The sequence below is a fragment of the Papio anubis genome, chromosome 15 (genome assembly GCF_008728515.1).
Source record: "Papio anubis isolate 15944 chromosome 15, Panubis1.0, whole genome shotgun sequence".
NCBI lineage: Eukaryota > Metazoa > Chordata > Mammalia > Primates > Cercopithecidae > Papio > Papio anubis.
In genome coordinates, this window is record NC_044990.1 from 23,615,188 (window position 1) to 23,642,267 (window position 27,080).

Genomic DNA, 27,080 nt, shown 5'->3' on the forward strand with positions numbered 1-27,080 from the left:
ATTTTTTTTTTTTCTCCTCAATGTGAAGTTCTTTTTAATGTACATAATTAGCTACTGTTCTGTAATGAACATCAGAGTTTTTTATGTTAGGTTTTACTGAAATGGGAGCCACAACCAAGATAAAATCTCAAGAATGTATGTCACTGAAGAAAGGCAGGCTAAAGGAGAAAGGACTTAGATGATGAACCTCATGGTATTGTGGAATGCCTTCACTATAGAGCTCAAGATCTGGCTTCTAGTCCTAAATGGCTGTTGATAGTTGTTTGGCTTTGGGCCTTACACTTCTTGTTTGTAAAATGTGGATAATAATGCCTTCCCAACCCATAGGATGTTTATAAAACAAATTAAATAGCTTAGCATTTGTTAAAATATTTGTAAACTCAAATGTTCTCCTTCCATGTAATATTCTTGTCCCGCCATGAATATTATATTCCTGAAAACCTCTATGTAAAGAAAATACCTGGTTGAGAAATATAATATCTCTTTTTGGGAGGAGGGGGAAAAGATTACAGGAAAAAGAGTAAAAGGAAACAAGGCTGAGAGGAAACCCATGTAAATCTCAAGTACCACTTTGATCACTAAAGTAAAATATTAAAGATAACATGCTAAATAAGCAATAATGAGCATGCTGCAATTTTTCCTTATCAATCCTTGCCTGGTAGAAAATCTCAAGGTCTTTTTCTTAGTTTAAAGCAGATGGTCCACATAGTTGCATCTAATTCACATAGGGTGGCTAAACCTCCAGGTTTGCCTGGAACCCTCCCAGTTTATGTGTTTCCCTATGCAATTATTAGTGCCCCCGTTTCCACCCTCCAGGATGTCCTGGTTTTGATAATATAGTTGTCCTAAATGTTAGCAGATGTATGTGTAGGGGTAGGGGTGAGGACGGTGGGTGGTGGTTCTATGCATTACCAGGCTGATTTATGAGCTGGCGTTGTTTGATTTCTCTAGGGATACAACCAAAGTTCCTTAGAAATACTGTGTGTGTGTTTTAGTGTATAAGTAATACTTCCTTGTTTTTTTCCTTTTAAATTTTTACAAAATGAAAAGGTCTCTGTTTTCCCCATTCACATGCGTCAGAGGTGGCCATGGGTAACTGCTTGGTATGTAACCCTCCAGGTTACTCTCCATACAAATCATTTTGGGTGTTTAATACAGACAAAGTTTTAAAACATTGTTATGTTTTAAATCCAGAGCGAAGTATTTTTCTAACCCCTTTAGGCTTAGTTTTGCTAACTTCAGAACATAGTGCAGAAGTCGGATTTTGCTTTCTTTGTTGTTCTCTCTTATATGTAGTTCTAAGGCTTTGGTTTAGTTTGTTGCATCTTGATCTCTTCCCTAGGGTGCATGGCCGGTACTTATATTCCTTGTTTTTCTCATTTTAGTCTCTGAATCCTTTTGAAAGTAAAACCTCAGTAGAAGTGAGTTGAAATTCTTTTATTCAAATCAGTTTCCTCAACCACAGTGGAAGAAAAAGTAAGCCCACCATGTTTTCTTTTTTGAGACAGTCTTGCTCTGTCGCCCAGGCTGGAGTGCAGTGGCATGATCTCGGCTCACTGCAACCTCTACCTCCTGAGTTCAAGCAATTCTAGTGCCTCAGCCTCCTGAGTAGCTGGGATTACAGGCACCTGCCACCATGCCTGGCTAATTTTTTTTTTTTTTTTTTTTTAAGTAGAGCTGGGGTTTCACCATGTTGGCCAGGCTGGTCTGAACTCCTGACCTCAAGTGATCCACCCGCCTCAGCCTCCCAAAGTGCTAGGATTACAGGCGTGAGCCACCATGCCTGGCCCTCAGAATTTCTTAAAAGGGAATCTAGTGGTTTCTATCTATACCAATATCAGAGACAAGGAGCAGATTGTGTGTGTTTGTGTGTTTTATATGTAGGCAACAGGTCTAGCAGATTTTCTACCTAACGTAACACAGTCTTATAGAAGATCTAGATGCTTTTAGTGATGAGAACAGACTTATAGTAATTAGAACCCTAAGACTGCCATGAAAATGCTTGAAAACAGCTTGTTCCCTAGTTGGTCTCCTGGCTGTATTCTCCAGGCTGTCTTGTTTACTTTCCTAATTTATTTAGTTTTCATTGCTGTTACTGAATTAACTAAATTCCCTATTAAACAAGTGTAGGATGGGTGAGGAATGGCCTGCAGTGCATGTGACCAGGTTATCAGGACTTTAGTTGATTTTGAGGTTAATATGAGTCATCAAATTTATGAGCCTATAAACAAAAGACTCCATTAATAGATGTTTGTTGTTTAGAATGAAGTGGAATGATAATCCTACTCCTTTCTTTGCCAGTCAGCTCACAGTGAAAACATTATGTTCAGTTCTTAGTGCTGCACTTAAAGAGAGACATGGATGAATAAGATCATTCAGTGGAGTGAGACCAGGATAATCAGAAAGTTGAAAAAAAAAATTAATGTCTTATAAGGAACGTTTGAAAGTCTAGGGCTGTTAAGAGAAGATGTAGGGCAAACCAGGTAAACTGTACTCACATATTTTAAATGTAGAATCAACTGCTGATTCCTAGAGACAGATTAACCTCTAAGTTTGCAGGTTTATAGGTAATAGGTTACCTGTGGTTAAAAAAATACATATATTTGAAGGCCGGGCATGGTGGCTTATACCTGTAATCCCAGCACTTTGGGAGGCTGAGGCGGGAGGATCACGAGGTCAAGAGATCAAGACCTTCCTGGCTAACAATGGTGAAACCCCGTCTCTAAAAAAAAAACATACAAAAATTAGCCAGGCGTGGCGGCTGGCGCCTGTAGTCCCAGCTACTCGGGAGGCTGAGGCAGGCGAATGGTGTGAACCCAGCAGGCAGAGCTTGCAGTGAGCCGGGATCGCACCACTGCACTCCAGCCTGGGCGACAGGGCAAGACTCTGTCTCAAAAAAACAAAAACAAAACAACAACACAAAAAACGTATATTTGGGTAAAATGAAAACAACTAAGATTTTAGAAAGGCAGCGTAACATACTGGTTATGAGTATGGACCTGTGAATTAGCCTGCGGTTTAGTCCTTACCCTGTCACTTACTAGCTGTGTGACTTTGGGTAAATTGTTTACTCTGTTTCCTCATCTGAGGAGATGGTATTAATACCTCATAGGTTCAAATGCATGTAGAATATGTAGTTAATAAGAGTTCTCTTGCTGTCGTAACCACACATAGTACACGGTCCAGATAGTAGACACTGCATTGTGTCTAATGTGGTGCGGGAGGACCTCCCCTCCTTACCACATCTTCCGAAGCTCAGCAGCAGCTTGCTGTGTGGCGCAGGCCAGAAACTGGGAGATCTGTGTAGTGTGGCTGCTCATTCCAGAAGACAGGGCTGTGGGTGGAGAGATTGGGATAGGCAGAGAGGAGGGAAAAGACGTGCAACTTGGAATGCAACTCTTCCTGAATTTGGTTCTGTCTTAATAATCAAAAAAAGGAGAGTCTAGTTGTGAATGAGATGAGAGTAACAGCTTGTTCTGACAATTGGTAACATTTGGACCATTTTTATCAAGCAATTTATATGACATTTCTAAATCAATGTACCTGGATTATTTTTGTATTTTTGGACATCTGATGTGTGCCACATTTTAATATAGTTTATAGTTTTGCTGGGCTGGGCACGGTGGCTCACACCTGTAATCCTAACACTTTGGGAGGCCGAGGCAGGTGGATCACCTGAGGTCAGGAGTTCGAGACCAGCCTGGCCAACGTGGTGAAGCTCCATCTCTACTAAAAACACAAAAATTAGCCAGATGTGTTGGTGCGTGCCTATAATCCCAGCTCCTCGGGAGGCTGAGGCAGGAGAGTCGCTTGAACCAGTGGTAGGGGGCGGGGGGTAGGCAGAAGTTGTAGTGAACAGAGATCGCACCATTGCACTTCAGCTTGGGCAACAAGCGCAAAACTCCGTCTCAAAAAAAAAAAATTATAGTTTTGCTTTAGCTTGTTCAATTTTAAAGGCAGCCTTGTTTCTACATCACCATCCTGCCTCAGAATACTTCAGTTTTCCAAATGTTTGATATACGTTGTATCTTATTGATAATCACGTAGCCTGTACTGATGATACGGCTTCTCCCAGAGACTTAATTTCTAGCTTTATTTCTAAACACGTTTAACATTCTGGGTGATGTGGGGACCCGCTAATAATAAAAAGTATGGAAAGGAAAAATTAATGAGACACATTTTTTTCTGTTACAAAATTGACTAAGTTTAGAGCAGTGTCACACTGATGATATGATGATGGGAGTTCAATTTGTTACAAACTTTCTGAAAGGCAGTCTGGCAACATATGTGTGTGTGGGTATAACTTGTACAACATACACATATATTCCTGCTCTAAACAACATAGACTAATAATCCCACTATTTTCTCTGCCAGTTAGCTCACAGCTCAAGCATTTTGTTCAGTTCTTGATGCTGCCATTATCTAGAGAGACAAATAAGCTCCTTTAGTAGAGTGGGACTGGGATAATGAGAAAGCTAGAAAAATTAATAACAAAATATTCATGCCTTTCACCCAGCAATTCCATAAATTTCTCTTTGTTTCTTTAATTCCATCAACTGCTAGGAACTTATCCCATGGAAATAATAAGTGAGTGATGGAAAGATTAATATGTGAGGATAAATTAATGATAAAATATTTGTGCCCTTTTGACATGTCTTCATCATTCTTTGAGCACTTGTTATTTTTTGACATAGAGAGATGTTTTAGACTCATCTTGTACATTTCTGCCTAAGCCCTGGAGTTAGCCATTTCTCCAAGGAGTTGGCCATGGTTCCTTTTAGGGGCGAATGATATTTAGAAACTAAGATCTGGATACCCCAAATGCTTATTGCTGCTTCCAAGGCCTTCTCAGTGAACCGAGCTAGGGAGCATATGTATATATACACACACCCCACACACATCCCTCTTTACATCTATATTTCTGTATTTACATTTATTGAATTGAGCTTGCACTGATATATCCAGTTCCAGTAAAATACCACATGCTTTGTTCCAGTTTTCTTCCTTTTCTTACTGGTACTTCTTTTCCAAAAGTGAGAAACCTAGTTCCTGTTGTTCTTAATATATTTATTTATTTGTTTGGGCCTCTGTTCTTACTTGTTCAGTTTGTTCCCCACTCCTTGTGCGAATGCCCTACTCACTCTGCTTGGGCTGTAGCTCCCCTCAGTGTACTGCCGCTTTCACTGTCCTGCACTGGGACACCCTTCTCACCCTGTTCAGGCTTCCATTCCGGTTCTGAGGCTTCTCCCCTCCTCCATAGGAATGCCTCCTTACCCCACTAAGGGTCCAGCATCCTGTTTCAGGTTGTCCTCCTATACGTGGATGCTCTCACCTGCTAGGCTCTGACACACTTCTTACTGCGCCACTCCTTTATAGCGATGCCCTCCTTACCTGATTGGGCACTGATACCTTGCCCCTGCTTGCCTGCTTCACTCCAGTGACATCCTCTTCACCCCGTTAGGACATGACCATCCTATCCAACCCACTCTGAAGAAGATACCTATGTTGTTTGGCTTCATCTGATGGTTTTTGAGCTCAGTTTTTCAGTTAGGGGAAGTATGAATAGGAATTAAAAGAAGGCCTGGTGTGGTGCCTTATATCTGTAATCTCAGCACTTTGTGAGGCCAAGGCAGGAGGATCACTTGAGTCTAGGTGTTGCAAACCAACTGGGACAACATAGTGAGACCCTGTCTCTACAAAAATAAAAATAAATGTTAGCTAGATATGGTAATGGGCGCCTGTGGTCCCAGCTACTCCAGAGGCTGAGGTGGGAGGATCACTTCAGCCCAGGAGGTCAAGGCTGCAGTGAGCCATCATCATGCCACTGCACTCTAGCCTGGGTGACAGGTCAAAAAGAAAACAAAATAAAACCAACAAGAGCCAACAGTTGAATATTGATATTATTTTATTGGTTTTCTTAACCTGGAAAAGGTGTTGCTTATTGGCTGTTAGCGATAGTGAAAAGCCAGGCCCCATTGGTACCAAATCTAAGAAGTATTTTTAAAAGTGTAAGAAAAGGAAAGATATGATTAATACAAATTAAGAAAGGCAAAAGGAATGAGACCGGAATCTAAAAAAGTAGCTGTGGGGTATTGAGAAACAGAATCAGAGTAGTAAAGGAGAAAATGCCTAGCATTCTGAGAAATTTAGTGAAAGGGTGGCCAGATGTTTACTTCATTAATTTCTGAAGATAGCACTGTATTGTACAATAATTAGCATTTAAAATTTTGCACACAGGTCATCATACAAAGGGTATATTATAGTTGTAATGTAGAATAACAAAAGGTTGTGTGTACTTCATACATTCACACAGCAAGACAAGGGAGTGTCATTCTTTTTAAATAAGTTTTAAGTCTTCAAGGATTAGGTTTTTTTTAGAGAATACTAACTCATCTAGAGCTCATCAATCTATCATTCCAATTAAGATGCTGTTATAATTATATATGTGTGAAAATGAAGTTGTCTCCTCCTGTGTTCCCTAATTGCATTTAGTTACCAAGACTGAAAATGTCAACATGATCTTTAATTCATCTTTTTTCCTATGCTGCCCACTTCCAGTCATTTCCTCTTCTCTTGGTTTTAACAATTTAATGACCTGCTGTGTATCTCTTCCTTACATTCTACCACTAGCTGCTTCAAGCTTTCTTTACTTTCTATGTGGGTGTTTGCCTTAGCCTCAGTATAATTGTGTAAATGTTATGGAAATGTCTTCTGCATCTTTTCCTTTGCTTGTCTACAGCACCTGTGCCTTACACAGGTAGTTAAATAAATGGTAGTTACGTTAAATTGAGCTCTAGAAGCTAAATTCAGGAGTACTAGAGAAGGGACTGTGGTGAATTTAGTGCCTGCCTCAAAATGCATGTTGAGGATATTGTTGTCGTGCTGAATTGGGGGCCAATCTTTGCCATATCTCTAATTCTTGTAAGAGAAGCTGGAAAATCATATTTTTCTGTGTAATCTTAAAATTTTCTCACCTCATTTTAAGATACTTCCTCAACAAAAAAGAGATTGACATTGCATTTTAATATATAAAAGACTGAGAAGTTCTACAGTAAACAAATCTGTGGAAAAATCTGGAATCCTTAGTCTTTCGTAAGTGATTCTTTACCATTTGACTCCAGGCTGCCATTCACTAGTGTCAGAAAGAATGTGCTAGATATTTTATGTTTTCATTTGGGCTATTCCCTTAGCCTGGAATTCCCCCATGTTCTTTGTTTGTTTGTTTGTTTTTCGAGATGGAGTCTCGCTGTTGCCCAGGCTGGTGTGCAGTGGCACAATCTCAGCTCACTGCAGCCTCTGCCTCCCAGGTTCAAGCAGCAGTTCTCTCTGCCTCTGCTTCCTGAGTAGCTGGAATTACAGGCACCCGCCATTATGCCCGGCTAATTTTTGTATTTTTAGTAGAGATGGCATTTCGCCATGTTGGCCAGGCTGTTCTTGAACTCCTGACCGCAGATGATCTACCTGCCTCGGCCTCCCAAAGTGCAGAGATTACAGGCGTGAGCCACTGAGCCCGGCCCCCCCGTGTTTTCGACTTCATCCCTCACTCACTTCTTTTCCTGGCTTTCTAGTTTGCATTTCCCTGACAGGTACATTTATGGTATATACCTTTGCCATAAAGTTTTTATTGTTATGGCAAGATATAACTGTCTTATTTATTTATTTGTTTATGTATTATTTTCATTGAACTGGGACTTCCTTGAGGTCAAGGATCCACACTTAATACTGTACCATATACCTAGCACAGTGCATAGTGGATGTATAGTAGACCCTTCATAATGAGGGATTAACTGAGCTAGTGAATGAAGGCAGGTAGGAACTAAACTGAATGTTATGGAGAAACAGTGGTTTTCTAATTGATCTTCCTATCTCTAGTCACCTTTAGTCTATTCTGTATATATTTTCTAGTGTGAGTTTCCTGTAGGAAATGTTTGTACTTGTTATTCTTTTGGTCAAACAGTATCTACTGATTTCCATTGCCCAAAGAATGAAGTCTGTACTTTGTCTGTGATATTCAAGAGCTTCTATGGTTGAGCCCCACTTCTGCTTTAGAGTTCATCTCCTACCCTTTCTTATTTTGCCTTTCCCTTCTAGCCAAATCTGATCACTCATTTGTGATCAGACCCTTTCGTGACTTTCGTTCAGCTCTCACTTCTGATACTGTATTTCCCCACTCGAAGTTATTGCAATCTTAGTATGCTTTAAGGCTCAGCTCAGAGTTCCCTCTTTGTTGGACCATTCCTTAATTCTTCAAATGGAAGAAATGGCTTCTTGCTGTATGATCCTGGTGCATTGCGGCTCCCTTAATTGAACATTAAAATTTATCTCATTGTATAGTTTATGGATGCACCTTTTATACCTTCTGCTGGCTGGGACAGGGCTAACTCAGTACTTTGCATGTAGGAGGTATTTAATACATGTTTTTGAAAAAATTAAGTTCTTATATAGGATGTGCATTGATTTTGCTTTGTAAAAAAAATTAAAATTTAAAAACATAATTCAAATACAGTATATAGAAAATAGTGTGGAAAGATACTGTACCAGGAAGTTAACAATGGAATTGTGGCTATTTTAAAACTTATTTTTTGCTTGTCTGTATTAAAAATATTTATATAATGGGCATATATTGTTTTATAATAGAGAAAAATTGCTCATAATTTAAATTATTACATTTAATAACTTGATCTTTAAGATTTTGTTAGGTAAATGAAACCTCTTCAGCTAGATAAAATGAATAGTAAAATTTGATGAAGTACTATATAGATCTGGTGTTATATATGTATTAACATGCTGCTGAATGCCAAAAATGCTCAGAAATAAAGATAAAAATTGTAATAAGGCTGAGTGCAGTGTCCCACACCTGTAATCCCAGCACTTTGGGAGGCTGAGGCAGGTGGATTGTTTGGGACCAGGAGTTCAAGACCAGCCTGGACAACACGGTGAGACCTTGTCTTTACAAAAGAAAAGGCAGAAGTTAGCTGAGTGTGATGGCATGCACCTGTAGACCCAGCTACTTGGGAGGCTGAGGTGGGAGGATCGGTTGAGCCTAGGAGGTCAAGACTGCTGTGAGTCATGATTGGGGCTCTGTGGTTGATAGAGGGAGACCCTGTCTCAAAAACAAAAAGGAAAAAAAAAAAAAAGAAGAAGGAGACCCTGTCTCAAAAACAAAAAAAAAAATCTAAAAAAGAAAAAAGAAAGAATTGTAATAAGATCATTATTTGGACAAAATAGAACTAGCAGAGGTTATAATAGAGTTAAGTGACATAAACTCATAATATACAAAATAGTGATGTGTGATTAATGTGAGTTTGTTTTTCCCATAAGATTGTAAATAGGACAGTTGTGGGGAGTCAAGGGTAAATATTGGTTAATCTCTGTAATGTAATATTTTATGTAAATATGAAGTGTTTTTTTTTTTAAGCTCTTAACTCACATTTGAAAACAACATGACATCTAAATAATTTAAAATATTTCTTTTCCTCTCCTTTAGGAATCAAGGAAGGACTGAGGTAAGATTATTTCTATGGAAATTTTAGTTAAAACATGAGACTATCTTACTTTTCATTAATAATAGTGAAGAAAGTGTTTGAATTTTGGAAAACGCCACATCAAGTGCATGGCTGATGGTTAGGAATACATAAAGGTATAAATACCACCCTTGTGTGAATGAATGGGCTCTTTTCTAGTTGTTCATTCTCAGCATTTTTCTTCTTTGACCTACATTTCCCCTCTTTTGGTACCATGAAACTGAGTAAAACTTCTGTAATACTGTACTAATACGTTAGTATTACTTCATTGTGACAACGGCATTTGATACGGAGTTTTTGAGGACTTTAGATTCTGACCCATTGAGTCCAGTTTGTGATTTACAGTACTTATCACATAGTAGAGAGATATTTAATAAATACTTTATGATCTTCCTACATGCTTGGGAGACGAGTAATTTTGTTTATAAGTTTGTTTAGTGTAAAATGTGATGTTCTTTTGGGGAGATGTGATATCTGATAAAAAGCATTTTGAAAGAACACCTAGTATGTCTTTTTATTCTAAACCTTATTATTGAGCTATCCTTGTAACTGTTGAGTTGTATATGTCAAAACATTCAAAAATAATACCATGTACTCATATAGTTGTCATTAAGACCTACGAAATAAATGCATCCTCTGTTTATGGGAGTGTTTAAGCTTTTCGGAGTAAATAGTTCACTTCACACCCCCACATCTTAAGTACAATTGCTTTCTTAATATTCTTAAAATATTCGCTTATTCAGCAATATTATTTTTCTTCTATAAGCCAGGCACTCTGCTAGATCTTAAGGATATAAAATATAGTAAGACATGATCCCTTGACCTCAGACCTCAGAGATTTTTAGGAAAAAAACAAAAAAAGATGATTTTTTTTTTTTTTTTTTGAGATGGAGTCTCATTTTGTCATGCCTGGCTAATTTTTGTATTTTTAGTAGAGACAGGGTTTTGCCATGTTGGCCAGGCTGGTCTCAATCTCCTGACCTCAAGTGATCCGCCTACCTCGGCCTCTCAAGGTGCTGGGATTACCAACACCACTGCACCCAGCTGGAAAAAAATAATCTTACCCCTGTTTTGGAAAGAGTTCTTCAGCCATAGACTAGAGAAAACATGAAAACTGTCTTTTTATGATGGTAGATTAGCCCCATTATTCTTTTTGTTTTTGTTTTTTATTTTCTTATTAGTTGTAGTAATTTTTATTTTATTTCGGGGGTACCTGTGTAGGTTTGTTACATAGGTATATTGCATGATGCTGAGATTTGGGCTGATATTTATCCTGTCACCCAGATAGTAAACATGGTAACCAATAGGTAGTTTTTTAACTCTTAGTCTCCTCTCTCTTTTTGGAGTCCCTAATGTCTGTTGTTCCCATCTTTAGGTACATGTCTACCCAATGTTTAGCTCCCACTTATAAATGAGACCATGTGGTATTTGGCTTTCTGTTTCTGCACTAATTCACATAGGATAATGGCTTCCAGCTGCATCATTGCTGCAAAGGATGTGATTTTGTTATTTTTTTTATTAGCCCCATTATTCTGACAAACGGGAATAGATTGTCTTTCTCTCTTTTGATTTTTTTAAGAGACAGGGTTTTGCTGTGTTGCCAAGGTTGGAGTGCAATGGCTGTTCATAGTGAACTACAGCCTGGAACTCCTGGCCCAAGGAATCTTCTTACCTCAGCCTCCCAAGTAGTGGGGATTATAGGTGTGCACCAGTGTGTCCAGTTTACATTCTCTTTTTGTGAGCGAGTATTAAGGAGTTTTTAATAAAGTTAAAGTGTTTAGTGAAATGACTGGAAAACACATTTAAAAACAATTTGATTTATAACTAAAATTTTTTTATATGTAGTTTGAATACAAAAGTCTGTTATAATCTCTGGTTAATGTGTCTATTAGGTGTCATTTACTTTGAATGAGGACCTTGCAAATATTCATGATATTGGTGGAAAACCGGCTTCAGTCAGTGCTCCTAGAGAACACCCATTTGTCTTGCAAAGTGTTGGAGGACAGACATTAACAGTGTTTACTGAGAGCTCATCAGGTAAGTGGGAATGGAATTATTTAATGTGATTCCTGTACTTGTTGTATAGATTTTCTGTCTCAACATACACTCCTGTTTGCTTTTTTTTTTTTTTTTTGAGATGGCGTTTCGCTCTCATTGCCCAGGCTGGAGTGCAATGGCACAATCTCAGCTCACTGCAACCTCCACCTCCCAGGTTCCAGCGATTCTCCTGCCTCAGCCCCCCGAGTAGCTGGGATTGCAGGCATGCACCACCATGCCCGACTAATTTTGTATTTTTGGTAGAGACGAGGTTTCTCCATGTTGGTCAGGCTGGTCTCAAACTCCTGACCTCAGGCAATCCGCCTGCCTCTGCCTCCCAAAGTGCTGGGATTACAGGCGTGGGCCACCGCACCTGGCCTCCTGTTTGCTTTTTTAAGGTCATTACCAAGACTGTTCCATCTCTCATTTTGTCTACCTCTGTTATTCATACTATGCTACTTCTCTGCTCTGTGTACTTTCTTGTGATTAATGAAATTTTGGCCATTACTTGAGAAGGGTTTAATTTCTATTTGGGATATGAAGATATAGAACAAAGCAGATGGAAGAATTTGGTTCATCCAGCTGCCTTCTCAGATGTTGAAGAAACAGTATTCTGAATTTTGCCAAGATAAGGTCATCATTGCTTGTTTTAGTAAATTGATATTTAGCAAGTATAAGTTGTACTTTAAAAATACAGCTCGATATTAGGGAATATTTTAGTCTGAATTTTTCATCTTGTATGCTTTGTATACCAAGAGGACCTTTTTATTGCACAGAGATAACTTTTAATTGATATTGGCTTCTAAGAAGTTTCTGTGTAGAGTTTTAAGATTTTATGTGTTTGCAATGAGATATTTTAACAGTTCAATAAATCAGAAGCAAATGTTTCCATTTGTGAATTAAATACAGAAGGAACTTTCTTGTGGCACACACTCAGCATGAGTATATTTTCCATGTTTTGGGATTTTTATCTTTCACTGAGTTTAGAATACTATTAAAGCAACAGGCCACCTTAGTTTAATGGAGCTAATTTTCTGCTATCTGGTTCAAAAAGCTTATTGATAAAAGAAAACATTTGTGATTTTGTTGTATTGCATCAAACATTTCAAAGGAAGCTGTAAGAAATTATAGTATGTTAAGAACACCATTGGTTAAAAAAAGGTACATCCTCATAAATTTTTTTGTGGTGTCTTCGATTACCAAAAGCTACATAAAATGATCTAAATATTATTCTTTTTTTCTTGGATGTACACTATAACAAAATGGTAAATTATAATTCTTCAGTTATGTAGTTGAAGGTAGAAGGTTGGTTTCACTGCAGTTTTCTGATGCTCTAATAATTAATAGTGTAGTAGTATGGGAGGCAGAAAAGTAACAGTTTCTTCAATACATCCATTTTATACTGGAGAAGATTCAACCCTTCAACAAATATTTATTGCATGCTACATAGTTCAGGGCATAGTATAGACCTATCTAAAAATCTGAAATTTGTCTGAAATTAAAAGCGCATTTGAATTCAGTATGTTAAAGAGTTTTCATTTTGGCGGGGTGCGGTGGCTCGTGCCTGTAATCCCAGCACTTCAGGAGACCGAAGTGGGCAGATCACCTAAGGCCGGGAGTCCGAGACCAGCTGGGCCAACATGGTGAAACCCTGTCTCTATTAAATAAAAAATTGGCCAGGCGTGGTGGCGGGTGCCTGTAATCCAGCTACTCAGGAAGCTGAGGCAGGAGAATCGCTTGAACCCAGGAGGTGGAAGTAGAAGTGAGCTGAGATTGCACCACCGTACTCCAGCCTGGGTGATAGAGGGAGACTCAATCTCAAAAAAAAAAAGAGTTAAGGAGTTTTAGTTTCAACAACTCTATTCCTTTTGATTGATGAGATTTAATAAGATCCATTGAACCTGTGAGGTTTTCTCTACTTTTGTGATTGTCCTAGAGTGGAAGAGGCATGGCACCAAGGTAGTAAAAAGGAGACATCGCCTTGACAAAAGTTTGAGGTAGGGAAACCTGAACTTTTTTTGTAGAAAAAAGTACCCTATTACAAATTTTTTACATCTTATTAAGTGACTAATTTTTTGAAAGCGTGATTTATTTCTGGTACTTCTACGAAGACAGTGATTTAGAAAGCTAACATTTGTTAGCCTCAAAATTAGTCTTCCATTTTACATTTTAAAAACACTTTAGTGTTGTGCTCTTTTTGAACATTTCGTGTTCACATTTCTGGCTACAGTGTACTCTGAAGGGAACGTGGTTTTATGAGGATTATCTTGGCAGGGATATGGAAGAGAATTAAGATTGTCATCCTTATTCTGGGGCTTGGACGGTATGTTCTTGCTTTGTACAACTGTGATAATACAAATGCAGTTCTAAGTTGCTATTAGTTATAATACACTATAACAATATTTTACTTCTTAACCTCATTATTTCTGTTTCAAGTCATTGTTCCTTGATTCTCTTTGCACCTTTCTGTGCCTTAATTTTCTCATTTATGAAATGAGGATAATTTGTTGACATATAAAAATATGAATACATTTAAACACTTAGAACAATGCTCAGTATATAATGAATGCTCAAATATTAGCTGCTGTTGTTAATATTACACCTTGTTTTTAAACACTTTAGGTTTCAAGTTTATTTTAAGGCAAGTGCATGCATTTTAGCTCAATCTGGATGTATATCACTTGATAAAATTCAGCCAGTAGGGATTTTTGTATTAAATGTTTCTCAATTGCCTGCATGACCAAGAAAAAAGCTCTAGAATTGTGAGTAGTTTATCTCCTCTGAGGAGTCTTATGTATTTGCTGTTTCTAGTCATTAAAGCAGCAGTTATACAAGTGGGTTCCTTGTATCTCTTGGAAGTCATAAATAGTACAATGGGCTCTGTGACTGCTGCGACATATTTAAAATGTTAGATGTATGTTGTATATGTGCATTCTTTTCTATAGAATGGTACCAGAGCTTTCACTGGCATCTCAGAGGAATCTGTGGCTCAGAAAAGCTACAGAACCACTATCCTAGTTTTAACCTTAGTTGGTCATGAACCTGCCAAAGTATAAGTGACTAAGCCATTTTATAGGGAGTAAGCTGTTGATTTTACATTGAAATATAAATGAGGTAGGCATTATCTGGAATATTTCTACATTTTCTATCAAGCATAGAACTGTACTTGCTTTTCTAGGCTCTTCATTTCTTTTTATTAGTGCACAGGTCTATAAAATGTAGAGTTTGTAAGGAAGCTTGAAATCACATTTTAGTTCACTATGTTAGGAGTTTTAGTTTTAATAACTTTATTCCTGTTAATGTGATTTTGCTAGTTTTTGAGAGGCCTCCTTTGAGTCTATTTTCCTAATGATTGAATTTGGCACATTTGGGTATCTTTTAGGGAGAGGGAATTAGAGGGGACTAATGATAAGTTATACAGTGTTTTCTCTTTAATTAAAATAATCTGCATGTCATCAACATTTTATGAACTCAGTTAATGTATTTCTAATTCAGTGTTCCTGTCTGAAAGAATATATTTTATTTTTATAGGCTATTTTGGGTTACCCCATCTTCCACTTCTGCTTTCCTCTATGAAAGTCAAAATGATCTATTAATATTTCTCTGTTATTTTCATGGAGCTCTCTTATCCATTACCCTTATCTCTGTGGAAATACCTCATGTGTTTGGCCTTGCATTTCCCCGCCTTGGGTCTTCAGTTTAGTATTTTCATCTACTATTTATTGATAACTATAGATAACTTCTATTTTTTCTGCCTTTGGCATCCTCCTTGGCATTCCTACTTTTATTCAAAGTTAGATTTTCTTGTTTTTTTTTTAGAGGCGGTGTCTCACCCTGTTGCCCAGGCTGAACTTCTGGGCCCAAGTGATCCTCCCACCTCAGCCTCCTGAGTAGCTGGGACTACAGGCGTGCACCACCATGTCTGGCTCTTAGATATTATTATTTATAACTGCCAATTCTAGACAAAAATGTTCATTCATCTGTTCAATAGATATTTTTGGTGCTAAGCCCTGTGCTAGAATAAGATTAGCCTCCTGTGCACTGAGGCAACTGGTATGTGAATACAAGTGCTCCAATGGAGTTATGCACAAAGGGGAAAAAAAGCATGTGTACTTTGCCTGAGGGAACTGGCTTCAGAAGTAGAGATAATATTTGAGCTGGACCTTGAAGTATATGAATAGGACGAAAGATAGTAAAGATAAATTCATTTTTCTAGCCTTCAAGGATCCAATTCTTCACTTGGCATTCTTTTGCCTGTCATCCTCTGTCATAGCTATCTAAAAAATCATTAAATAAAAATTCTTTAAAGCAAAAAACTTGGTTATGGATGTCATAGTCTAGGTTAGAGATGAAAAAAGTTTGAATTGGTGCAATAGGAGTGGAAAAGATGGATCATATTCCAGGGATAATAGAGGTAATTTTTTTTTTTTAAATCTTTTTTGCCATCAGATAAGTCGACCAGAATTAGAGGTTATTTTGACAGCTTTTGGTGATGAATCAGCTGTGAGGGAATTGGAAGGCTGAGAAGCCTAGAATGGTTTCTAGGCTTTTTTGGCTGTAGGCTTTTTTTGGCTTGAGCATCTGGAGGGATAGTGAAACCATTACTGAGTTAGAAAATATTGAAAGAAATGGGCAGGGTTAGAGCTGATAACGCAGTGACTTTTTTGCTTTCATTTTTCGTTGTCTTTGACGCCTTTGTAGGAGTTATTTAATTCAATAAGTTAATATATGTGCCTGCTTTTTTCAGGCCCCCTTTTAGGCTTGGGATACTTTAACCAGCAAAGGCTCGGCCCTTGTGGTGCTTACATTTTACTAAGCGGAGACAACAATAAACATAAGTAAATTATGTTGCTGGCTAGAAGTTGATAAATTTTCTGGGAGTAAAGTGGGAAGTAGGCTCAGGAGTATCAGATTGAGGGTAGGACCTACAATTTAAAATAGTGCAATCGGGGTGGGACCTCATTGAGAAGGTGAGACTTGAACAGTCTTGAAGGAGGCGAAAGGGGTAGCTATGTGGAGTGAGTTAGCCAGCTAGGAGTTTTTAAGGCAGACAGAGAACAGTAATGACTAATGCTTCAAGTTGGGAACAAGCCTGGCATGTTCATGGAGTGGCCAAGAGGTCAGTATGGATAAAGTAGATGAGCAAGGGGGAAGAGTAGTGGGCTGTTAGGCTAGAGAAGAAGGGTGGGTGTTGGCATTGGCAGATCATGAAAAGATTTGTAAACTATAAAAAGTATTTTGGATTTTACTTTTAGTGAAGTGGGAAGTCACTGGAGAGTTTTAAGCAGCATAGTGATATAATTTGATTTACATCTTAAAAACTTTCTCTGACTGGTAGGTTGAGAAGAGACCATGGAGTGGGGGCAGGGCTGGAACCAGGAGGCTGTTACAGTCATCCAGGGGAGACATGACAGAAGCTTGGATTAGAGTGGTAGCAGTGACAGAGGTCTACTCACTCACCTGATATCCAGCTTTATATCTTTAGTTGTCTTGACAGACAGTCCACTTGGATATCCTTTTTTGGTGGGGGGAGGTGGGTCTCATCCTGTCACCCAGGCTGGAGTGCAGTGGCGCAATCTCAGCTCACTACAACCTCTGCCTCCTGGGCTCAGGCAGTCCTCCTACCTCAGCCGCCCGAGTAGCTGGAACTACGGGTGCATGCAACCATGCCTGGCTAGTTTTTTATTTTTTTGTAGAGACAGGGTTTCGGTGCCCAGGCTGGTCTCGAACTCCTGAGTGCAAAGCTGTCCACCTGCCTCGGCCTCCCAAAGTGCTGGGATTATAGGCAGGAGCCACTGTGCCCAGCCTGCTACTTGGATTTATTACCTGAAACCAGGAGATAGAAAATCAAGTTCATTTATCCATTTCCTTATTCTCCATATATCTGTGTTTCTGCCAGTAATACATTATTCTTCTATTGTCTTGGCCATAGTAATTCTTAGCTTCCTCTTATTCTCGCATTTGATCATTTGGTCGTTTCTGTAGTAGGAATCACATATACACATTTCTGGATACCACTTGATATGGTTTGGCTCTGTCCCCACCCAAATCTCATCTTGAATTTTAGCTCCCATAGTTCCCGCATGTTGTGAGAGGGACCTGGTGGGAGATAATTGAATCACGGAGGCAGCTTCCCCCATACTGTTCTTGTGGTAGTGAATGAGTCTCATGAGATCTGGTGGGTTGATAAGGGGTTTCCCCTTTCACTTGGCTCTCATTCTGTCTTGTCTACCACCATGTAAGACGTGCCTTTTGCCTTCCGCCACGATCATGAGGCCTCCCCAGCCATGTGGAACTGAGTCTGTTAAACCTCTTTTTCTTTATAAATTACCCAGTCTTGGGTATGTCATTATCAGCAGTGTGAAAACAGACTAATACTCATTGAATCCAAAGCAACCCTCTGAAAACTCCACCCATCATCCCCAGCCCTTTTCTAGCCCCATCTGTGGAAATCTCTTACCTTTACCATACCTTCCTGCACAGTGGCCTCTGCTTTTCCCTTTCTTTTTCCTCTGTCAGGGATTTGTCCTTTATAGTCATAATCAGCCTTCCCTTACTGATCCAGCCTTTGCTGATTTTTCCTTCATTTAGACTTGTATGGCAGTAGGTTAACTTGTTTTGTCCCAAGGACCGTATCTCATGCTTATCTTCATGGTGCCTGGTATAGCATTGAGCACATCTGTGGCTTGGGATTGAGCACAGAGTGATAGGTTCATTAAAGCAAACATATTGAAATCATTTATTTCCTCCTAAGAATTAGTACTCTAATGGTACTTTTTAGAATGGTTCTCAAGTGAGATAGCTTGTTTTAGTTACTCACGGGATGGCTAGTCTCCCTTCAGATATTCTTGATTCAAAGTGTTTTTCTTAAGACACTTGAGGTTCAGAGTCAAATATTAAATCCCTTTGTTCCTCACTTTAGTTTTTGCTCATTATATTTTGGCACAGATGATTTTTTAAACTTTCTCTTGGCTAATCAGATTAGCTCAGTGCCATATTCTGTGACACTTGGTTAGCCACTCTGCATATTGTCATGAGACATATTCCCCAGATAAAGTAGCAGCTGAGTTCACTGATGGTAGGTATTTACTTTCAAGCTTGAATTTGGTAACATGTACCAATTACACATATGACTAAGAACATACTAGTTTGTATTTGAGAAGAATGTATAGAAATGGTAATGCTCTTTGAAGATGCTGAATTACCAGTCCTTTTGAAAACTTAACTGAAACTGTACAATTTATAATCTGTCCTGTATGGTACTGTCCTGCAAGTATAGTAAATGAAAAATAAAGGTAAGTGTTTTCTTTCTTTCTTTTTTTTTTTTTTTGAGACTGAGTCTCACTGTGTTGCCAAGGCTGAAGCGCAGTGGTGCAATCCCAGCTCACTGCAACCTCTGCCTCCCAGGTTCAAGTGATTCTCCTGCCTCAGCCTTCCGAGTAGCAGAATACTCCCAAGTAGCAGAATACACCTGAGGTCGGGAGTTCAAGATCAGCCTAGCCAACATGGTAAAACTCCGTCTCTACTAAAAATACAAAAAATTAGAGACTCCAGATGTGCGCCACCACGCCTGGCTAATTTTTTGTATTTTTAGTAGAGATGGAGTTTTACCATGTTGCCTAGGCTGTTGTCAAACTCCTGACTTCAGGTAATCTGCGTGCCTCAACCTCCCAAGTTCTGGGATTACAGGCGTGAGCCACCGTGCCTGGCCATGTTTTCATTTTTAAGTTGGATTGTTGGGTGCTTATAGGAAACATTAATTTGCTGCATTTCCCTTATTTTTTGGGGAATATCATATCAGGTATATGATTTTAAGAGGTTTGAATTAAACCTTCTTTATATGTATGCTTATAAGCATTTGAAGTACTTTTTCATTGAACTTTTTTTCTTGTCACTGGTTTAAGACACGAATTACACTCTTGTTTCCTGAATTGTCACCAGATGCATATGCAGTGGGACTTTCTGAGGCTTTATTTACGTTATCTATCATAATTTAATTATTGTTATCACTTTAATGGAGCATTTCTTAAACTTTTCGGTCTCACAGCTCTTTTATACATTATATGCTAACATTTTTTTTTAAAATCTGTTTTCCAAAAATATAGTGGGAAAAGTGCCATTTTGCAGGTATCATTAATGTCTGGCTTAAGACAAGCTGGATTTTCATCTCCACTTCGGTATTCAGTCTGTAACCATCTGCTGTTTTGGTTGAAGTATCTGAAGAAAATCTACCTCCTATAAATACATAGTTGGAAAGGGAGGAGTAGCTAGTAGCATTTTCAGATAGTTGTAGATATTCTTCTTTTGCTACTACACTAAAACTCTGCAAGTGGTAGTTTCTTAAAGGTCACTTGCAGTATAGAATCTGAAACTCTGTAGCAAATCTTTTCTACTCTCTTACATTAAATTCACTGGTCTGTCTTGTATTTGGAATGAATCTCTTACCCAGACATGATTTTGTAGCATCATACATCCATCATCTGGAGACTGTTGGTTCCCTGAATTATGTAGTTCTTTTGAATGCTGACACGTATCATTATAGAATATCAAAAATTTACATCATTAGCATCACTACTGATTTTATCAGAAAAGTCTTTAAGTATAGGAGAGCTGTTAAGTTCATGGTGGTAGGTACAAGTTCTTCAGACTTTAATTTTCACTTAAAAAGTTGAATTTTATTAATGACAAATCCTGTCAGCTTTTTTTTTTTTTAAAGGATGGACTTTTTTTCATTGATTTTTGAAAAAATATCTTTCAGATACCCAAGTCTGAATAATTATGCTTTGTCTGTCATTCATTCTTTGAAGTAACAACAATCTTCCACAACAAAAGTAGCAGCTCAATACTCAACTCAAATAGTTGCAACTGTGCTTTTCTTTGAGGCAATCATCTTATGTTAGTGTCCAGCAGAAGCAATTCCTGTGTATTTGCCGTTTGGTGTCACAGGATGTTAAGGGATGCATACTCAAGGGTTGAAATTTAATAAAAACAGTTTTTACTGTTCATCAAGGACATTCTGAAGTGAAACAGACTTTTAAAAAAATTGCGGCCAGGCGCGGTGGCTCAAGCCTGTAATCCCAGCACTTTGGGAGGCCGAGACGGGCGGATCACAAGGTCAGGAGATCGAGACCATCCTGGCTAACACAATGAAACCCCGTCTCTACTAAAAATACAAAAAAATTAGCCGGGCGTGGTGGCGGCGCCTGTAGTCCCGGCTACTCGGGAGGCTGAGGCAGGAGAATGGTGTAAACCCGGGAGGCGGAGCTTGCAGTGAGCCAAGATCGTGCCACTGCACTCCAGCCTGGGCGACAGAGCGAGACTCCGCCTAAAAAAAAAAAAAAAATTGCAAGTGCTAGGTGGTGAAGAATACAGTGGTACAGTTTTGGTACCATTTGGCCTCAAAGGTGGGTAGCCTTACCCACTGTTACTTTTGCACTATCGGCAAATATCAACGCAATGAAAAAGGTAATTAAATATTTTAAGAAAATATTTTAACCTTGTGGACACCCAAATGATCTTGAGGACCCCTAGGGATTTATAGACCATACTTTGAAGAATGCTAATTTAGTGTGTTGTAGTGTGAAAAGATTGCAAGCTCTTTTTTAAAATACCTGGTGAAGTGTTGATCCCTTCTTATTGGGATGGCCTGCCTAATAGAGACATTCTTCCCCCCAGTGCTTCTTAGGGGAACCTCATCCATAACACTGAATTGCATGCCTGTTTCAGTGTTTATTGTTGGTTTTAAGAATACAGGGGCCGGTCACCGTGGCTCAGGCCTGTAATCCCAGCACTTTGGGAGGCTGAGGTGGGCGGATCACCTGAGATCAGGAGTTCAAGACCAGCCTGGCCAACATGGTGAAACCCCATGCCTACTAAAAACACAAAAAATTAGCCGGGTGTGGTGGCAGGCGCCTGTAATCCCAGCTATTCGGGAGGCTGAGGCAGGAGAATCACTTGAACCCAGGAGGCAGAGGTGGCAGTGAGCCGAGATCGTGCCATCGCACTCCAGCCTGGGCAACAAGAGCAAAACTCTGTCTCAGAAAGGAAAAAAAAGAAAAAATGAATACAGTACATATTTTTAAACCAGATTTAAACCACTTTTAAACTGTTTCTTTCAGGTGTGTATTTATTACACTTTGTTGGTGGATAGCCTGTCTTTGTATTTACTGTCTTATTTAATTCTCCTCACAACTCCATGAGGGAGGGACTTTTAAAAAAATCTGCATTTTGCAGATGATATGACAGAAGCTCTAAGAGATTGTGTGACTAGCCCCTATTTCCTGATATTTAGAAATATATTGTTAAGGCCGGGCGCGGTGGCTCAAGCCTGTAATCCCAGCACTTTGGGAGGCCGAGACGGGCGGATCACGAGGTCAGGAGATCGAGACCATCCTGGCGAACACGGTGAAACCCCGTCTCTACTAAAAAATACAAAAAACTAGCCGGGCGCGGTGGCGGGCGCTTGTAGTCCCAGCTACTCGGGAAGGCTGAGGCAGGAGAATGGCGTGAACCCGGGAGGCGGAGCTTGCAGTGAGCTGAGAACCGGCCACTGCACTCCAGCCTGGGCTACAGAGCGAGACTCCGTCTCAAAAAAAAAAAAAAAAAAAAAAAGAAATATATTGTTAAAACAGTCTCTTTAAGTAGGTAATAGAAATCCTGCTAGGTCTGCCTGGATAGATGCTCTGTGGTGACTCCAGCTTGTCTCTTTCCTCACTGCATTTCACAGGGCAGCCATCTTCAAGTCCCATTCACCTTGGCAGCTAGTGGTTCTTTCTCACTCTCCTAGTAAAGGCCCTACAGAAGGAGTAAGGAAGCTCTGTTTTTTGCTTACTCCTTTGAGTAACAGCCTTGCCACTGAACATATGGAATCATACCAGCTTCTGACAATCTTATACTTGTGAGGGGGAACAAACAGGAACAAAAATATATGAGTTTAGTGTTTATTTCCTGAACTGCCACCAAGGTTGTGGCTGACTACAGGTTTGTATTTTACTGCCAGCTGCCTGAGCCAGGTCTACTCTCTGAAAAGTTAAACCTAATGGCAGAAAATGTTCCTTTATTTAGTGGCTAGAGACTTCTAAAAACAATGTTTGTACTCTTCATATTCAGGTATTCAGACATAAATATGTGGTAGCTTTAATAGTCTGAGGATGGGATGAGGAGGATTAAAAGAAAAAACCGCAATGTAGGATAATATTAAGGTTTGGAATCAAAAACATATTAAAACTTACGGTTTACTCTTCAGTTTTTTAATTATGAAATATTTCAAATGTACAGAAAAGTGTAGTGAATAGTATAACCTATGCCTAACAGCTATATTTCATAAGTGTTGACATATGCCATATTTCTTTAAAGCTAGAAAACATTTTAGATTTCTTCCCGCTGCCCAGACCCCCCAACCCTTACCTCACTTGCTAGAGGTAACTATTGTCCTGGAGTTGGCGTGTATTATTGTGACTCATTGTGACTAGTCTGCAGTTCTCAAAACGGAATCTGTATAGTTTAACTGGTGGAAAACAACCAAGTTTCTTGGAGATGTGTTAGGCAGTGCGCTCCAAATTTCTAGCAGTTGTGGAAGTCCAGTGTTGAGCTTGAGTAGAGATTTTTTAGTGTAGGTTATATCTTGACAAGCCGTTTTTTCTTCTGTTTTTATAGTACATTAATTAAAATTTTTTTCTGGACTTTTAACATAAATTAGATGATCAAAAGTAATTATCAGTGAAACTTAAAAATTCAGTCCCATGGTTTCTAGTGAAATACTGAATGATCGGTAGAGTATAAGGATAAAAGATGTTTAAATTGTTTTGGCCTTGCCACCCATGTGTTATTTTGGTAATGTAGTTTCTCTTCTTCTTCATCTGTATTGTAATAATCACACTGACAGTGTTTTTGCTGTTGTTTTTGAGACAAGGTATCACTCTGTTACCCAGGTTGGAGTGCAGTGGCACCATCTTGGCTTACTGTAACCTCTGCCTCCTGGGTTCAAGTGATTCTCGTTCCTCAGCCTCCCGAGTAGCTGTAGCTCTGATTACAGGCATGTGCCACCACGCCTGGCTAATTTTCGTATTTTTAATAGAGGTTTTACCATGTTGTCCAGGCTGGTCTGGAACTCCTGGCCTTAAGTGGTCTGCCTGCCTGGGCCCCCCAAAGTGCTGGCATTAGAGAAGTCAGCCACTGCGCCTGGCCACTGACAATGTTTTGAATATGGAATAGTATTTAGAGTATTCTTTCTCAGAAGACTTGATCTCTAATTTATGCAAGGAATGTTGGCACATTATTTTTTTCTGCAGTTTTATTTATTGCTATGAATGTATTAGTGTGACCTCAACTTTTAGTTCCAGTGTTCATGAATTCCACCTAAATTTTATGGTCTCGAATTTATTGAAGTTTGGATTGTGATTCTACTAAATAAATATCTTTATTTAGGATCTCTGTTTTCTGTGTATCTTTGTTATGATTTTTATGGAGAATACCAGAAAGCATCATCAAGTTTTTACTTTTATTGTATGTCGTATTTGCCTGTTTCTAAAATTTTGTGATAGTCAGCTTTGATCACACCTGTCCATTTCATATTTGATAAAACAATTAGGAAGAACTTAGGAAATTCTTGTCATATCTGGAGAAAATGACAGGCTGTACCAACATATTTCTCTTTCTTCCTTTTGATTTTCTGTAGCTTCCAGTTTATAAAGTTGGTTCTTGGCTTTGATTCATTGTATACTTAAAATCTTAGGAAGAACTTGGTTTCTTTGTATAACTAAACCTAACTTAGTAAAATCAATTAAAATGTAAATTACTTCAGTGTGGGCAATATGGTGATTCCCTAAATGGTCTCTACTAAAAATACAAAAAACATTAGCCAGGCATGGTGGCACGCACTTGTAGCCCCAGCTCTTCTGGAGGCTGAGGCAGGAGAATCGCTTGAACCCAGGAGGTGGAGGCTGCAGTGAGCCGAGATAGTGTCACTGCACTCCAGCCTGGGCAACAGAGTGAGACTCGGTCTCAAAAAAAAAAAAAAATAAAATAAAAATTACTTAGTTGAGGTATTAAAACTAAGTAATTGAAACAATTTTAATTTTAAAATATTTTAATTTAAAAAATTTCATTTTCTTTGGCTTTTTCAAATAACATTATTGCCACTGTTTTTAAAAACCTCATCCAAGGTTATAGTAGCATGATTTTTTCTCTAGTTCTTTGAGCATAAGGGTACCATTATCAAAATTTAAAATGTAAAAAATGCCGTGTAACTGATTTTTCTCTCTGCAGTATAGCATTACATTATAAAAACAGAGACAGGTTATTTGGTTGCCTTTGTATTTTTATCACTTAGAAATGTAGTCTGTTGAGGGTCCGGTGCGGTGGCTCACACCTGTAATCTCAGCACTTTGGGAGGCCAAGGTGGGCAGATCACTTAAGGCCAGGAGTTTGAGACCAGCCTGGCCAACTTGGCGAAACCCCATCACTACTAAAAATACAAAAATTAGCCAAGCGTGGTGGTGCGCGTCTGTAATCCCAGCTACTTAGTGCACATCTATAATTCCAACCAGGAGTTCAAGACCAGCCTGGCCAACTTGGCAAAACCCCATCCCTACTAAAAATACAAAAATCAGTCCAGCGTGGTGGCAGACACCTGTAATCTCAGCTGCTCGGGAGGCTGAGGCACGAGAATCATTTGAATCTGGGAAGCGGAGGTTGCAGCGAGCTGGGATTGTGCTACTGCACTCTAGCCTGGGCAACAGAGTGAGACAGTCTCAAAAAAAAAAAAAGAAAAGAAAAAAGAGAGAAAGGTAGTCTGTTGATATGGTGATAGCACTAGTATAGTAATTCCCTTGGAAAAAAGAAGAAAAGAAGATAAGACTTTAAAACTGACCTGTTTCTTTAAAAAGCAATAAAACATGTCAATTTACTGAAGGTTTTCAAGTAAAAAAGTAGCAGCCCTAGTGGCCAGGTAGAGGCTCCTGCCTGTAACCCCAGCACTTTGGGAGGCCAGACGGAGTGGACTGCTTGAGCCCAGAAGTTAGAGAGAGACCAGCCTGGACAAAAGAGTGAAACCCTATCTCTACAAAAAATAGCTGGGTGTGATGGCGTGCACCTGTAGTATCAACTGTTTTGGAGGCTCAGTTGGGAGGATCACCTGAGCCTGGGATGTTGAGGCTACAGTGAGCTGTGATTGTGCCACTGCACTCCAGTGTCAGTGACAGAGTGAGACCCTGTTTAAAAAAAAAAAAACTGTAGCTCCTTCTCCCCCAGCATTACTAGTGCCACTTTTGGGGTACCCAGTGCTGGTAAAAAGGCTATACAAAAAAAAGTTGGATCACAGCAGAATAGGAAGGGTTACCAAAAAATGAATTAGAGACCTACACTTGAACTGTGTTCTTGATTACATTGGTTCTGATACAAAGTGCCTAGTACCATTTTACATTCTCATAACTATTTGTTTTGGAAGAATCGAAGGAAGTTTTAATTACAGCATATAGATACACAGTGTTTACATCTTTATTAAGCAATGATTTTATTAAGCTCTGGCTGCTTTATTAAGCTTTATTAAGCGGACAGAAATAGGTAACCTGTTGAGCGCTTATTTTGTTTGCTATGGTGAGCACTTACACAGTGTGGATGCAGAATCAATTTGTGAGGTACTAGGCAACATTAAGAAATAAAGAGAAACAGAATGGAAAAAATATATATTGATATCTATCTATTCATATATATATGGAATAGAATGGAAAAATGGAGAAATAGAATGAAAAAAGATATATTTATATATAATATATATCCATTATCCATTAGATATATATCTAAAATATATATATATACACACACACATATATATATATTTTTTTTTCTTTGAGACAAAATCTTGCTCTGTCTCCCAAGCTGGAGTACAGTAGTGTGAGCTCAGCTCACTGCAACCCCCGCCTCCTGAGTTCAAGCGATTCTCATGTCTCAGCCTCCTGAGTAACTGGGATTACAGGCATGCACCACCACTGCTGGCTAATTTTTGTATTTTTAGTAGAGACAGGGTTTTGCTGTGTTAACCAGGCTGGTCTTGAACTCCTGGCTTCAGCCTCCTAAAGTGCTGGGATTACTGGTGTGAACCACCACGCCTGGCCAATATTTGTTTTTATTTGGAACATTTCAAACATACACTGAAGTAGAATAATATAACAAAGTCTATGTACTCCCACCCAACTTTATGAATTTATAGTAGTTTTTTTTTTTTTTTTTTGAGTCAGAGTTTCAGTCTGTCACCAGGCTGGAGTGCAATGACGCAATCTCAGCTCACTACAACCTCTGCCTCCCGGGTTCAAGCGATTCTCCTGCCTCAGCCTCCCAAGTAACTGGGACTATAGTCGCACACCACCACACTCGGCTAATTTTTTGTATTTTTAGTAGAGACAGGGTTTCACCATGTTGGCTAGGATGGTCGCGATCTCTTGACCTAGTGATCCTTCTGCCTTGACCTCCCAAAGTGCTGGGATTACAGGCGTGAGCAGCCACCACGCCCTGCTATAGTAG

General features: G+C 39.1%; 1 protein-coding gene across 2 annotated transcripts in view; it reads left to right on the forward strand.

Moving 5' to 3' along the window:
• Positions 1-27,080, forward strand: part of GTF2F2 (general transcription factor IIF subunit 2) — a 169,966-nt gene that overhangs the window by 21,125 nt on the left and 121,761 nt on the right. For both annotated transcript variants that reach the window (XM_021929602.2, XM_003913831.5), the window contains exons 3-4: positions 9,488-9,506; positions 11,417-11,561. In XM_021929602.2, coding sequence (XP_021785294.1) covers positions 9,488-9,506; positions 11,417-11,561 — 164 coding nt within the window. The remainder of the gene's footprint in view (positions 1-9,487; positions 9,507-11,416; positions 11,562-27,080) is intronic.